Source organism: Cervus elaphus, chromosome 14, assembly GCF_910594005.1.
Source record: "Cervus elaphus chromosome 14, mCerEla1.1, whole genome shotgun sequence".
Taxonomy (NCBI): Eukaryota; Metazoa; Chordata; class Mammalia; order Artiodactyla; family Cervidae; genus Cervus; species Cervus elaphus.
In genome coordinates, this window is record NC_057828.1 from 54,084,379 (window position 1) to 54,101,369 (window position 16,991).

At 42.5% G+C, this 16,991-nt stretch overlaps 1 protein-coding gene across 4 annotated transcripts in view; it reads right to left on the minus strand.

Moving 5' to 3' along the window:
* The window catches only part of FHAD1 (forkhead associated phosphopeptide binding domain 1), a 159,131-nt gene that overhangs the window by 116,349 nt on the left and 25,791 nt on the right, over window positions 1–16,991 (minus strand). For all 4 annotated transcript variants that reach the window (XM_043924446.1, XM_043924445.1, XM_043924444.1 and 1 more), the window contains exon 3: window positions 7,441–7,647. In XM_043924446.1, the coding sequence (XP_043780381.1) occupies window positions 7,441–7,647 (207 nt within the window). The remainder of the gene's footprint in view (window positions 1–7,440; window positions 7,648–16,991) is intronic.

Consider the following 16,991-nt stretch of genomic DNA (forward strand, 5'->3'; position numbering starts at 1 on the left):
CAGTGGAGGAGCTGCCTGGGCTCACATGGTACCGTGATGCTTCATGCTATTAGAAAAAGCCTCCAAGGGACTCAGGAGAGCTAGCTTTTAATCCTGGCTCTGGATCTATATGACTGATACCCAACCTTGGGGAAGTCACTGAAACTCCCCGGGCCTCAGCTTATACAATGATAGGGGTAGTCCCAGGGACCTCTATAAAAAAACTTAAGGGCGAAAGGGGATCTGTGATTAATGAGCAGCTCCTTGGCAGAAATTAAAAATAGAAGCTCAGAAAGGTAAAGTCAGTTGCAGTTAGCATTTGAACTTGGGTCCATCAAACCCCAAAGCCTTTGCTTTTGATCTCATTCTGCAGAGCTTCCTCATGAAAGCAGCGAGGAATAATGGCCGACAGAGGGCGCTCTTCCCGCTAGACATGACGTCATGACATTGCAGGGACAGAAGACAGTACCCAGGAGCCACATGGGAGAGTCTAGTTGGCCTGGGGACACGGCAGGACAGACTAAAGGGAAGGCCAGTCACGGGCAATGATAGGGGTGGGAGCTCCTGCCAATGAGCCGACAACACCTTCATGGAACAACTCGACACATTATTTGGGGCACCTCGCTTCCTTTTTCATTCTCGCTATTTCCATCAGTTTTGCCATACTTCAGAACAGAGAAAAACACGATTTATACACTTGGGTGATGAGGGTTTCCTTACTCAGCTGCTTTATGAGAACACCGTCACTGTGACTAGAACAGCTTGTTTCTATACCGCCTTCCCCAGAGTTCAGAAAGCACAAAGAAAGGCAACTATCAACAAAACGCACAATGCGGCAGGCACGCCTGACTTCGTGACTTCAGCTTCCCACACCTGGTACTGAGACTGTATGTTAATCAACGGGTGCTTCAGGGCATGGCAAACGGCCCTGCAGGTTATGTCCTGCACACCCCCAGGGGGCGCTATCTACATGGACTGTACTGTGAATGGTGACTGTGCAGTAATACTTTCATGAAAGAGCTATGATTTACAGAGTCTGGTCCTAGGCATATGCTGGATGCCAATGCACTTTGTCAAATGAGATTTTCTTCATTTTTTTCCATCTTCCATGTCATTCTATGGATACTTTATCTGCAAATATATCTGTCTGCTAGTCGGGGGAGGGCTTGGGAGGTTTCCTGTCCAAAGGAACACTTACAAAGGAAGCATCTTGGCTGCTACATGCTGGTTCGCTTGATTCTAACTAAAGTTGAGGGTGGGGACTTCCCTGGCGGTCCAGTGGTTAAGACTCCATGCTTCTAATGCAGGGGATGTGAGTTTGATCCCTGGTCAGGGAACTATTATTAATAATAGGATCTTACATACCTGCCGTGCAGTGCAGCCAATAAACAAATAAAACTGAAGATTTTCATGTGTTTATCAGGTACCAGACGCTGGACTCAACAATTTACATATATTGCCCACTTAATACCACTGTTGCTCCGTGTGGTAGGAACTGTATTACAGAAATGGGGACCAAGGCTTTGAGAGAAATGACTTGGGTGTGTCCAGTGTAAATGCCAGTACAAGAGCAGGGCTGGGATTGCTCTGGAGTCAGCCTGGCCTTGGGGCATGTGCCCTAACCACGTGACAGCTGCAAACACATCTGGACTCCTAACCCAACCCGCCCCCACCTCCACCCCCCAAGAAAATGTTGCCAGTCCTCTCTCTTGGTTCTGGTCACCACAGAGCCTGAAATAAATGTTCTCATTTGGGAGCTCTTTGTCAGGGAAAGAACAGTTCCTGTCACACTTAACCTGGGTGATCAGGGCGGTTCTCCTGGGAAACTCTACCCTGGGAGTACACACAGCCCCCTCACCTGGGACCCGCCGATCAGTGGGAAACAAGAACATCCAGGAGGCAAGATGACTTCAAAGAATTTCTTAGAAAAACTAGACCTTAAAATATTTCCAAAATTTTATTTATTTATATTTGGCTGTCCTGGGTCTTCACTGCTGTGCGCGGGCTTTCTCTAGCTGCGGTGCGTGGGGCTTCTCGTTGCAGTGGCTTCTCTTGCCGCAGAGCGTGGTCTCTAGTGTGCCCAGGCTTCAGCAACTGTGGCTCGTGGGCTCAATGGTTGTGGCACGCAAGCTTAGCTGTCGCTCAGCATGTGGAATCTTCCCGGACCAGGGATCAAATCCATGTCCCCTGCATTGGCAGGCAGATTCTTAACCACTGGACCACGAGGCAAGTTCTGTATCTCAAAATACTTGATGAGAGATGCTCTTCAATACCTTTCCCATTTCCCCCTCTTTCTTTCTCTTCTTTTAAACAGTTCACAGGTCTGAGTTATCAGCAAGAGGAATTCATAGGAAAATGTTTATCAGTCCATAGGCCGCCCTCAGGTAGGCCTTGCGAAGGACCCCTCCACGAGTAACAGCTTAAAGGATGCAAGCTTCTCAACCTGGGGACTCACCAGAAGAAAGCATTTTTGAGAAGATGAGATGGGGGGGAGAGTCCTGCAAAGTCACCTGGGCACAGTCAGGGAAACACCTGTGCAGGCAGTCACTGGAGGAATGAAGCAGGGCACAAGTGAGTGTAGAAATGAGAATTGAAAAAAATTCACGTATAATTGAGTGACCGTGAAAGTATGCTTTGCTCTTTGTGAAAACCAATTGAGGCTACTGTTCCAGCCAGCAACAGACTAAATAGTTTTCTCCCTTCCTTTATCTGCAAGTGGGGATAGTGTTTGATTCGTGCTGACTAGTTGTATGACCCTGGGGAAATTACTTAACCTGTCTGAGGTTTGGATTCCTTGTCTGTAAAATGGGGATCACAAAAGAACCAAGTCATGGGTTGTTGTGAGCATGAAACAGGGAAAGCACAGTGAAATAAGCTTAGCACAGTGCTGTCCATGTCAGCGATTCCTCCTGCTGCCATACTGGTTTCTCTTCTTACAAAGCATCTTCTTCCTTCTCATCTACTCAAGGTCAGAGATTGTCATCACTGTTTCCCATGCTTATATAACAAGCACCTCGTAAAATAAAGTCCCCCTTCCATATCTGTACACCCATGTTCATAACAGTCTTACTTGAAATGGCCAAAAGGTGGAAGCAAATGGCCATGGATGGACAAAAGAACAAACAAAATGTGGTGAATACGTACCATGAAACATTATTCAGCCGGAATGAACCTTGAGGACATCACACTAAGTGAAATAAGATGGTCACAAGAGGAAAGATAATGTAAGATTCTACCTATAGGAGGTACCTAGAATAGTCAAATTCATAGACACAGAAGGACTGGTGGGATGGGAGGAAGGACGAGGGAGTTTTTATTTGATGGGTGTAGAGTTTCAGTTTGGGAAGATGAAAAGAGTTCTGGAGTCAGTCAGATGGTGGTGATGGCTGCACAACAGTATGAATATATTCAATGCTACTGGACTGTACTCTTAAAAAAGGTGAACATGGTAAATGTATTTTACCTCAATTTTGAAAATTAAAAAGCAAACTAAAAAATGAAGTGCCTCCAAGGTTTCCCGACATTTGGGGTGATAGAAAAGGATGAAAATGTTCTGAAAGCAGGTTGTGGTGATGGCTGCACATGTAAAGGGACACTTAAAATGGGTGAAGTTTATGTTATGTAAATTGTACTTCAATGAGATTGGATGCTGTTAAGCCAGAGGAGGAAATGGCAACCCACTCCAATATTCTTGCCTGGAGAATCCCATGGACAGAGGAACCTGGCGGGCTACAGTCCATGGGGTTGCAAAGAGTCAGATAACACAGAGATTGAGCATGCACACACAAAGCTATTAAGAGCAAGGAAGCAAACACACACATGCTGTGATCCAGAGGAAACCTTGGGGGATGAAGGATTTGTTCACTGTCTTGATTGTGGTGATTTTTCATAGGTATACACATATGTCAAAGTCCATCCAAGTACAGATTTAAATGTGCAGTTTATTGTATGTTAATTATATCTCAATAAAGCTGTGTTTTTAAAAGGCAGCACAGAATTCCCTATATAAACAAACTCCTTATGATTTATTAAACAATGCCCCCTTTTGATGAAGACTTAGGCTTCAAATTTTATGCCCCTATAAATAATATTTCAATAAATATCTTGGTATGGAAAAAAAGAAAAAAAATGCAGATATCATTTGCTGCCTCCTTCTCCCCCTCTCCCGCTTCCTCCCACTACAGGCAAGCCAGAAAGTCAGAACCTCCCAGGGAGGGTGCCTGGGAACCTGTAATTTTACTGAGCATTCCTGAAAAATTCTTGTAATCAGACATGTTAGGGAAACATTGACTCAAACTTCACAAACTTGGATGTTCAAACCTGGGGGTCTGTAATCCCTTTTTCTTTGACCCCTAAACAACTCTATAAGTGCTCCATACAAACGATTCTAAATTTGGGTTTCCCTACTGTTGAGGGGGTGAGCTTGAGTGAATACATATTCCCAGGCCCCACTCCCAGGGAGGATGTCCATGGTTGCAGATTTTGCATAAATGAATAAATACATAAATAAAATGTAGGGTACCAGTCAAATCTGAGTTTCAGACAAACACCAGATAACTTCTTTTACCATAAGTGGTTCCTTGCAATATCTGGGACACACATGTATAAAATAATTATCTAGCGTTTATCTGAAATTCAGATTTAACTGGGCATCCTGTATTTTATCTGGGAACCCTAAGTATGAGTCCTCAGGCCTGGGTTGAGCCTCAGATCTGTACTGTGGGTCTGCTCCCCACATGGTTCTGATGAGGGGGATCCCGAGAGCCTGTGTAGAGGATCCTTGATTGGGTTAACACATCAGGGTCAGAAGCCCCTCCTCAGGGTGGCCAGAGGACCCTGGTGTATCTCACCAGAGAGCACCCTTTAATGCTGGTCCAAGGAGGAAGAGGAGGCTGAGCAGCGGTAGAAGAAAACTGCCCCAGATCTGCAAAGCTGAACGTGATGGATGTGGCGTCACTGCCCCGGAAGCCCGAGGGATGCTGCTGATCTCAGAATGAGTATTTAGGCTGCCTGTGGAACCCACACCCAGGATTCTGTCCAGAGTCTCTAAGCTTTGTTTATTTATATCTAGTCTCGTCCCAGAAAGGATTTTACACCTAGGGGGTCTCAGTCCACGCAGCACTCTTGGTAGCGGGGGTGAGATGAACACACTGTCTCTCTGGGACACTCACAACAGGTGTTCATCGTGTGCTCACAAGGACCAGGCACTGGGCTGGGGTTTTACAGTTATAACCATCTCTTTCAGTCCTTGAGACAAGACTGCAAAGACATTACTGCTGTTGGCCCCATTGGTAGGTGAGGAAATGGAGGTTCTGAGGGGTCCAGTGGCTTGTGCAAGAGCACATTGAGTGGGCCAGTGGCAGAGCTGGGGTTCTGACCCAGGCCTGTGTTGCTAACCACCCTCCATCCTGTCTCCCTACTGAGCTCTGATGGGCGAGTTTGGGGTTATGTTCTGATTAACCCGGGGACTATCCTTTAGGTCCTGATCCAGGAACATTTCTGATCTAAGGTGTGAGGACAGTTACCAGGTGTGGAGTGTCTGTTTCCACCAGACAATGATTTTGACTTTTTACACATAGATACTGAAAGGTTATGGTTGTGAGCGGTGAGTTACACTGGGGATTCACTCCAAGGAGGAAGTGGTCCAAGGAGGAGGTGGAATTCAATCTGGGACCAGAGACGAGACTTGATCACTTGGAGCTTTTGTGTAGCAGAGCACGTGTACACCCGTGGCTAATTCGAATCAATGTATGGTAAAAATCACCACAATATTGTTAAGTAATTAGCCTCCAATTAAAATTGAACAAACAAACAAAAGTATAAAAGGGATAGAGAAAGCTTCTGAAACAGACATCAGAAGGGGACAGAGAGAGTGCCCCCTTGCTAGTTTTTGGCAAGGCATTTTATACCTGTTAGCAAACAGCTAATCAGATAAAAGAAATACCTCAAGACTGAGAGAGTTGCACCAAGCCCCTCTCCTATAACATGCATTTTGAGATAGCATTGGAACAAGGGGAGTCATCTCCAGCCATCAACCAATTGACATGAATCTTGAAGAAAGGCAGATTCCAAAGCAAATATATAGCTTCATTAACATAGCTTAAGAAAAACATTTCCATAAGAAAAACACATTGGTTAGTTCAAGGTTTGAGAAAAGTTAAGTTCAGGCAGAACCAGGTGTCACCATGAAACACAGGATTAGAAGAAACCTCTAATTTTGTATTGTGGTTCAGTCGCTCAGTTGTGTCCGACTCTTTATGATCCCATGGTCTGCAGCATGCCAGGCTTCCCTGTCCTTCACCATCTCCAGGAGCTTGCTCAAACTCATTTTCATTGAGTCGGTTATGCCATCCAACCATCTTTATCCTCTGGTGTCCCCTTCTCCTCCCGCCTTCAATCTTTCCCAGCATCAGGGTCTTTTCCAATGAGTCAGGTTCTTCGCATCAGGTGGCCAAAATATTGCAGTTTCAGCTTCAGCATCAGTCCTTCCAATGAATATTCAGGATTGATTTTCTTTACGATTGACTGGTTTGATCTCCTTGCAGTCCAAGGGACTCTCAAGAATCTTCTCCAACACCACAGTTCAAAAGCATCAGTTCTTTGGTACTCAGCCTTCTTTATGATCTCTCACATCCATACATGACTACTGGAAAAACCATAGCTTTGACTAGATGGACTTTTATCGGCAAAGTAATGTCCCTGCCTTTTAATACACTTTTTGTTTGTCATAGCTTTTCTTCCAAGGAGCAAGCGTCTTTTAATTTCATGGCTGCAGTCACCATCTGCAGTGATTTTGGAGCCCAAGAAAATAAAGTTTGTCACTGTTTCCATTGTTTCCCCAACTATTTGCCAGGATGTGATGGGACTGGATGCCATGTTCTTAGTTTTTTGAATGCTGAGTTTTAATTTTGTAAAGAGAAGGAAAAAAACGTCTGCCACTTGCAGTTTATTTCCTCCTGCCACTTGGGGACCTCTGGCCTTCCTAACAAGGCTGATAACCCTTTCTATACTCTCTCAGTGCCCTGCACCGTTGATAACACCCAGACCCAGGCATGCAAAGAACCCTGGCCGAGGTCTCAAAGCTAGGAAGTTGTAGAGCACTGATATGCCTAAAAACGAAGCATCCATCTCTGCATCTTCAAAAGCACACACCTGCTTTCCATCACTGCTTGCAAGCTTCACTTTTCAGGAAAATGCACTATTTCTGGGCTGGTTGCTAGGCAACTCTTGCCTGTAATTCTGAGAAATTCCCAGTAGAGGGCGCCGGGACTCGCTCCTCCCTGGGACCCACCTGATGGGTCTGACCTTCACAGAATTGAGTCCTGTGGCTGCCTGTGTTGTGTAGCTGAGGGCAAAGTGATGCGCTTTGGACCATCTCCACCTTTGGCCGCATCTGAGCCCCGAGCTGCACGGGAGGTACCTCTGCCGCCCAACCCCCACCCCGCAGGGGCCTGGACTCACCGAAGCTGGGTTTTCGATGACCAGTTCGTAGGTCAGCCCTCCAGTCCCGAACCTCAGGAGGTCTCCCGGTAAGAGCTTCACAGCCACGTTCTGAATGTGGCACTCATTGACAAAGGTGCCGCTGCGGGAATTGAAGTCCTGGAGAACAAAGCTGCCCTCAGCCTCATTATATTCGATGAGCGCGTGATGGTTGTCGATGTCTGCAGACTGAAACGGGAGGAGAGGGGACAGTCAGAGCCAGGAAAACGGGAATAAGGAGGGAAGCCTTAGTACTTACTAGTGCTACTGACGCTGGGTGCCTCCATGTGCTAATGGCTTCATCTGACTGCATGGTCACTGCAGTCCTCCTTTTAAGGAGGATGCTGAAGTTCAGAGAGGTTAAGTGACTTGCCTAAGGCCACACAGCAAGTGAACAGAGGGCCATGGGCTCTGTCTGACACCAGACCCAGAATAGGTGCCCAAGGTGTTGAACAGAGAGTCAGGCACCACAGAAGAGGCAAGAGGGAACTTGTCAGGAATTGGCCAGTCTGTATTTCTATGATCCCATGCGAATACACTTTGGGTTGTCCCAAATGGCAAGACAGCAGAAATGGCCCAACACAAACCAGATAGGTCAGTTGGCAAGTGACTCAACTATTTACTGCAAGTGTTAAAGTTAAGGGGAGGTTTTATAATGATTGTTGTTTTCATTTGTTTGTTCTATTCATTTTTAGAAGAACACATTTTTCTTAACAATGCAGAAAATGAGAGCTAGAGAAAAACATAAAGAAGACATCAAAATCACTTAGACTCTTGTCCCCCAGAGGCAAGCACTGTCTGAACACAGCGATTCACATCTTTCCAGTCTTTTTCCTATGTTTACAATCTTTCTATTTATGAAATTTCATTTTCTCATCTTTTTCTTTTTTGTTAATTTATATCCTACTAATTTATTTATTTTGGGCATGGCATATGGGATCTAGTTCCCCGACCAGGGATCGAACCTGTGCCCCCTGCACTGGAAGATCAGAATCTTAACCATGGGACCACCAGGAAAATCCCACAACAGGTTTTATAACTACTTTTTAAAAGCCTTGGTTTTCCCATGTGATTGATTATGTCTAGTGCTTCTTAAAAGCTAATCAGAATTTATCTAACCGAAGATGATCTGGTTTTCAGTAGGGGCCCTGGTGTGACCACATTTCACCCCAAAGAAAGGGATTTCAGACAGTGAACTGGCAGTGGGGGCAGAGGGCTCCTATGCAATTTCACTTTAATAAGAAGAGTGAGCAAAACTCAGCACCAAGGAGGAAATATCACATCCCACCTGCCTGGGTGCCCTGGACTATGGGCTGCAGGGCATGTGTGAAGTTTTCTGTCTTTTCAGCACACTGCCTATGAGCCATTCACTCCAGCCTGAGACTTCACAATTATTTTCTAAGTTAATTCTCCTCAGAGTGCCTCACTCAACTTTCATAAAGAGTACTTGGACTTAGAAATCTATGCTAACATCCCACTTATATTATATATACATCCCACATCTTCACAATAATCCAAAGGGGCACTGCCTCATTTAAACATTTCCCTGGTGGCTTAGATGGCAAAGAGTACACCTGCAATGCGGGAGACATGGGTTCGATCCCTGGGTTGAGAAGAGCCCCTGGAGGAGGGTATGGCAGTCCACTCCAGTATTCTTGCCTGCAGAATCCCTGTGGACAGAGGGGCCTGGTGGGTTACGTCCACGGGGTTGCAAAGAGCTGGACATGACTGAGCGACTGAGCACAGCACAGATAGTTGATTTACAACGTTGTGTTAGTTTCTGGTGTATAGCAAAGTGATTACATCACACACACACACACACACACACATAACATATATCCTTTTTCATATTCTTTTCCATTACAGGTTAGTACAAGATATTGAATATAGTTCCCTGAGCTATGCAGTAGGTCTGACAGTTCCTGACTTTTTAGATGAGGAAACGGAGGCACGGAATGATGAGGTGTGCCTACGTCACCCAGCTTGACTTGCCTGGCTTTGTACCCAGGTTTGCCTGATTCAAATGCCTGTGCCCTTCCCAACTTTGCAAATTCCTACCCATCACTTTGACATTTAAATATTGAAACACAAGAAGAAAGCAGGAGTAGCTACATTAATTTCAGATAGAACCGACTAGAGCAAGGAAGGTTATCAGGGATAAAGAGAGGTGTTATATTATGATAATGGGATTGATTCTCTAAGATGATGTAACAGTCCTTCATTACATGTGCCCAACAATAGAGTATCAAAATATGGGAGACAAAAACTGAAAGGACTGCAGGAAGAAACAGACGAATCCATCATGACAGCTAGAGACCACAGCATCCCTCTATCAGTAATGGGCAGACCCAGCAGGCAAGAATCAGTAAGAATAAAGTTGATCTGAATAGCACTATCAATCATCTGGATCTAACAGACAGCCACACAACTTCATCCAACAACCAATCATACATCCTTCTCAAGCTCATGCGGAACACTCACCAAACAGACCACATTCTTGGCCACAAAACATACTTCAACAAATGTAAAGAGAATAGAAATTATGCAAAGTATGTGCATACCAGACCACCTGACCTGCCTCTTGAGAAACCTGTATGCAGGTCAGGAAGCAACAGTTAGAACTGGGCATGGAACAACAGACTGGTTCCAAATAGGAAAAGGTGTATGTCAAGGCTGTATATTGTCACCCTGCTTATTTAACTTATAAGCAGAGTACCTCATGAGAAATGCTGGGCTGGAGGAAGCACAAGCTGGAATCAAGATTGCCGGGAGAAATATCAATAACCTCAGATATGCAGATGACACCACCCTTATGGCAAAAAGTGAAGAACTAAAGAGCCTCTTGATGAAAGTGAAAGAGGAAAGTGAAGAAGTTGGCTTAAAGCTCAACATTCAGAAAACTAAGATCATGGCATCTGGTCCCATCACTTCATGGCAAATAGATGGGGAAACAGTGGAAACAGTGGCTGACTTTATTTTTCTGGGCTCCAAAATCACTGCAGATGGTGATTGCAGCCAAGAAATTAAAAGATTCTTACTCCTTGGGAGGAAAGTTATGACCAACCTAGATAGCATGTTAAAAAGCAGAGACATTACTTTGCCAACAAAGGTCCATCTAGTCAAGGCTATGGTTTTTCCAGTGGTCATGTATGGATGTGAGAGTTGGACTGTGAAGAAAGCTGAGCGATGAAGAATTGATGCCTTTGAACTGTGGTGTTGGAGAAGACTCTTGAGAGTCCCTTGGACTGCAAGGAGATCCAACCAGTCCATCCTAAAGGAGATCAGTCCTGGGTGTTCATTGGAAGGACTGATGTTGAAGCTGAAACTACAATACTTTGGCTACCTGATTCGAAGAGCTGACTCATTTGAAAAGACTCTGATGCTGGGAAAGATTGAAGGCAGGAGGAGAAGGGGATGACAGAGGATGAGATGGTTGGATGGCATCACCAACTCTAGGGACATGGGTTTGGGTGGACTCCAGGAGTTGGTGATGGACAGGGAGGCCTGGCGTGCTGTGGTTCATGGGGTGGCAGAGTCGGACACGACTGAGCGACTGAACTGAACTGAACTGTTTTCAGACCACATTGGAATTAAACTAGAAACCAATACCAGAAAGATAGATGGAAAATCCCCAAATATTTGGAGATTAAACAACACATTTCTAAACAACAGATGGGTCAAAGAGGAAGTCTCACAAGAAATAAAACAAATTATCTTGAGTTAAATGAAAATGCAAATACAACTTATGAATATTTGCAAGATGGAGTGAAAGCAGCTCTTGGAGAGAAATTTATGGCATTGCACACATATATTAGAAAAGAAGAAAGATCTAAAATCAGTAATATAAGCTTCCACCGTATCAAACTAGAGAAAGAAGACCGATACAAGCCTACCACAAGCAGAAGAAAAAAAGCAATGAATGAAATAACAAAACAGGAAAATAACAGAGAAAAGTCAGCAAAATCAAGAGCTTTCTTTAAAAAAAAAAATCAATAAAATGGACAAACCTCTACCAGGATAATCAAGAAAAAAGAGAGAAGATACAAATTACTAAAATCAGAAATGAAAGAGAAGCCATGATCCCTGAAGGGATAAAAAATGAATATTATGAATTCTGAGGGGCTTCCCAGGTGGTACAGTGGTAAAGAATCCACCTGCCAATGCAGGAGACGCAAGAGATGCAGGTTCCATCCCTGGGTTAGGAAGATCCCAGAGTAGGAAATGGAAACCACTTTAGTATTCTTGCCTGGAAAAATCCCATGGACAGGGGAGTCTGGTAGACTACAGTCCATAGGGTTGCAAAGAGTCAGACATGACTGAGCATGCACGCAATGCATGAATAATTCTATGCCCACACATTTTATAACTTAATGAAGTGGATCAATTCCTTGAAAGACACAATCTGCCAAAACTCAAACAAACAGAAAAAATACCCTGAATAGACTCATATCTATTAAAGAATTTGAATCAGTAATGAATAACCTTTCAAAATGGAAAGTACCAGACCTGGGTGGGTTCACTGGTAAATTTTACAAATATTAAGGAAAGATCATGAACTCCTTATTGCCAAATTCAGACTTACATTGAAGAAAGTAGGGAAAACCACTAGACCATTCAGGTATGACCTAAATCAAATCACTTATGATTATACAGTAGAAGTGACAAATAGATTTAAGGGATTAGATCTGATAGACAGAGTGCCTGAAGAACTATGGACAAAGGTTCATGACATTGTATAGGAGGCAGGGATCAAGACCATCCCCAAGAAAAAGAAATGCAGAAAGGCAAAATGGTTGTCTGAGGAGGTCTTACAAGTAGCTGAGAAAAGAAGAGAAGCAAAAGGCAAATGAAAAAAGGAAAGATATACCCATTTGAATGCCGAGTTCCAAAGAATAGCACAGAGAGATAAGAAAGCCTTCCTCAGTGATCAATGCAAAGAAATAGAGGAAAACAATAGAATGGGAAAGACTAGAGAGCTCTTCAAGAAAATTAGAGATACTAAGGGAACATTTCATGCAAAGATGGGCACCATAAAGGATAGAAATGGTATGGGCCTAACAGAAGCAGAAGATATTAAGAAGAGGTGGCAAAAATACACAGAAGGACTATATAAAAAAAGATCTTCATGACCCAGATAACCACGATGGTGTGATCACTGGACTAGAGCCAGACATCCTGGAATACGAAGTGAAGTGGGCTTTAGGAAGCATCACTACCAACAAAGCTAGTGGAGGTGATGGAATTCCAGTTGAGCTATTTCAAATCCTAAAAGATGATGCTGTGAAAGTGCTGCATTCAACATGCCAGCAAATTTGGAAAACTGGGCAGTAGCCCAGGACTGGAAAAGGTCAATTTTCAATCCAACCCCAAAGAAGGGCAATGCCAAAGAATGTTCAAACTACAGCACAATTGCACTCATCTCACTTGTTAGCAAAGTAATCATCAACATTCTCCAAGCCAGGCTTCAACAGTACTTTAACCACGAACTTCCAGATGTTCAAGCTGGATTTAGAAAAGGTAGAGGAATCAGATATCAAATTGCCAACATCTGTTGGATCACTGAAAAAGCATGAGAGTTCCCCCCAAAAAATCTACTTCTGCTTTATTGACTACGACAAAGCTTTTGCTTGTGTGGATCACAACAAACTGTGGAAAATTCTTCAAGAGACGGGAATACCAGACCACCTTACCTGCCTCTTGAGAAATCTGTATGGAGGTCAAGAAGCAACAGTTAGAACTGGGCATGGAACAACAAACTGGTTCCATATTGGGAAAGGAGTACGTCAAGGCTGTATATTGTCACCCTGTTTATTTAACTTATATGCAGAGTACATCATTTGAAATGCCAGGCTGGATGAAGCTCAAGCTGGAATCAAGATTGAGAGGAGAAATATTGATAACCTCAGATATGCAGATGACACCACCCTTATGGCAAAAAGTGAAGAACTAAAGAGCCTCTTGATGAAAGTAAAAGAGGAAAGTGAAAAAGTTGGCTTAAAGCTCAACATTCAGAAAACTAAGATCATGGCATCCGGTCCCATCACTTCATGGCAAATAGATGGGGAAACAGCGGAAACAGTGGCAGACTTTATTTTCTTGGGACCCAAAATCACTGCAGATGGTGACTGCAGCCATGAAATTAAGACGCTTGCTCCTTGGAAGAAAAGCTATGATCAACCTAGACAGCATATTAAAAAGCAGAGACATTACTTTGCCAACAAAGGTCCACCTATGGTATGGACCTATGGTATGGACCATACCTATGGTATGGTATTTCCAGTAGCCATGTATGAACGTGAGATTTGGACCATAAAGAAAGCTGAGCACCAAAGAATTGATGCTTTTGAACTGTGGTGTTGGAGAAGACTCTTAAGAATCCCTTGGACTGCAAGGAGATCCAACCAGTCAATCCTAAAGGAAATCAGTCCTGAATATTCATTGGAAGGACTGATGCTGAAGCTGAAACTCCAATACTTTGGCTACCTGATGCGAAGAACTGACTCACTGGAAAAGATCCTGATGCTGGGAAAGATTGAAGGCAGGAAGAGAAGGGTTCGATAGAGGATGAGATGGTTGCATGGCATCACTGATTCAATGGATATGAGTTTGCGCAAGCTCTGGGAGTTGGTGAAGGACAGGGAAGCCTGGCATGTGGCAGTCCACGGGGTCGCAAAGAGTAAGACACGACTGAGTTACTGAACTGAACTGAAGAATGATATCAGTTCTCTATAATCTCTTTTGGAAAAAAGAAGAGGGAATACTCCCTAACTCATTCTGTGAAGCCAACCTTACTCTAATACCAAAATCAGATAAAGGTATTACAAGACAGGAAATCTGCAGACCAGTTCTTCCTTTCCAGAAAGATGCAAAACCCTCAACAAAATACTAGCAAATTGAATCCAATAACATATAAAAAGAATTATACACCACAATCAAGTGGGATTTATCCCAGGTATGCAAAGATTTGGAAATCAATGTAATCTATCACATCAATAATGTAAAGAAGAGAAATCACATTACCTTATCAGTAGATTGAAAAAAGAGCATTTGACAAAATTTAACATCCATTCATAATAAACCTGGTGGGTTCCCTCATGGCTCAGATGGTAAAGAATCTGCCTGCAATGCAGGAGACCTGGGTTTGATCCCTGGGTTGGGAAGATCCCCTGAAGGAGGGCATGGCAACTCACTCCAGTATTCTTGCCTAGAGAATCCCCATGGACAGAGAAGCCTGGATGGTTACAGGCCATGTGGTCGCAAAGAGATAGACACGACTGAGCGACTAAGCACAGTGTACATGATAAACCAACAAACCACCACAACTCTTGGCAAATTAGGAATGAAGGGGAACAACTTCAACCTGATAAAGTACATCAATAAAAACCCTAAAAACTCACATCATACTTAGTGGTGAGAAACTAGAAACTTTCCAATTAAAATCAAGAATAAGGCAAAGATGTCTCCTTTCACCACTCATTTTCAACATTGTATTTTATGTCATAGCTAACGCAATAAGACAAGAAAAGAGAATAAAACATTATTGATTGGGAAGGAAAAAAATCTTCTTTGGTGAGGTGTCTGTTCAGATCTTTTGCCCATTTTGTAGAATGCATGATTGTTTATGCAGAAAATCCCAAAGAATTGACAAATAGCCCTCCTGGAACTAATAAGCAATTATAGCAAGGTTTCAGGATACAAGATTAATACGCAAAAGTCAATTGCTATCTTATAAACCAACAGTGAACAACTGGAATTTGAAATTAAAAACACAATACTGCTTAACATTAGCACCAAAAAAAGAGAAAGAAATACTTAGGAATAAATCTAAGTATAAATTTTATTCACTAAGTATAAATTTATTTATTGAAATAAAATACTTTGCTATATGAAAAAAAGAGCTATGTGAAGAAAACTATAAAATGTTGATAAAAGACATCAAAGTAGTTTAAATAAATGAAGAGATATTTCATGTTTATTTGAAATTCCTTAATGACATATGATATTTAACATCTTTTCATATGTTTATTTTACATCTGTATATCCTTTTAAAAAATATTTATTTATTTAGCTGCACCAGGTCCTAGTGCAGCATGCGGGATCTAGTTTCTTGACCAAGGATTGAACCCAGACCCCCTACATTGGGAGCCCAGGGTCTTAGCCACTAGACCACCAGGGAAGTCCATGTATATCTTCTTTTCCCCAGTTTTAAGTTGGGATGTTTGTTTTCTTATTGACTCATTAATTTTATTTATTTATTTTACATTGATTTACAATGTCATTTACTTTCTGCTTTACAGCAAAGTGATTCAGATATACATACATACAGTTTTTTAAAATATTCTTTTCCATTATGGTTTATTATAGGATACTGGATATGGTTTCCTGTGCTACATGGTAGGACCTTGTTGTTTATATATTCTATATTTAATCACTTACATTTGCTAACTCCAACCTTCCACTCCATCCCTCCTCCAACCCCCTCTCCCTTGGGAACCACAAGTCTGTTCTCTATATCCATGAAGACTCATTTATTTTGGATACATGCTTTCAGCATCTTTATTTCTAATTGCTTATAGCATCTTTATTTATAATTGCCATAAATTGGAAGCAACCAAGATATCCTTTAAAAGGTAAATTAATAAACAAATTATGGTACATCTATACTATGAAATATTAATGATTAAAAATAAATGAGTTATCAAATCACAAAAATACATGGAAGAATCTTAAATGCATATTGCTTAGAGAAAAAACCTAGTCTGAGAAGGTTACATACTACATGATTTCAACTGTATGAAATTCTGGAAAAAGTAAAAATTATAGGGACAGTAAAAAGGTCAGTACTTGCCAGGGGCCCAGGGGCTTGAGGAGAATAGGGGATTTTAGGGCAATGAAATTATTCTCTATGATACTGTAATGGTGGAGACTTGTCACCACACATTTGTCAAAACCAAACAATGTACAGCACAAAAAGTGAATCTAATGTAAACTATGGACTTAGTTAACAATAACACATCAATATTGGTTTGTCAATTGTAACAAATATACTGCACTGATACAAAATGTTAATAACAGGGGAAACTGTGTGTGTTGGGTGTGGTGGGATATATGGGAACTCTCTGTATTATCCGATCAATTTCCTATAAACCTAAAACTGCTTGAAAAAAATAAGGCAATGCTTCAATACATTGAAACATGTATATTATCTAGGGTGAAACAGATCACCAGCCCAGGTTGGATGCATGAGACAAGTGCTCGGGCCTGGTGCACTGGGAAGACCCAGAGGGAGCGGGTAGAGAGGGAGGTGGGAGGGGGGATCAGGATGGGGAATACATGTAAAACCATGGCTGATTCATGTCAATGTATGACAAAACCCACTACAATATTGTAAAGTAATTAGCCTCCAACTAATAAAAATAAATGAAAAAAAATAAGGCATTAAAAAACCATGAAAACACATTAGTTCTTTGGAAAATGCCACCCACATCATCATCACCACCATCCCCCTTGATCTTTGTGTCCTACGGACCTTT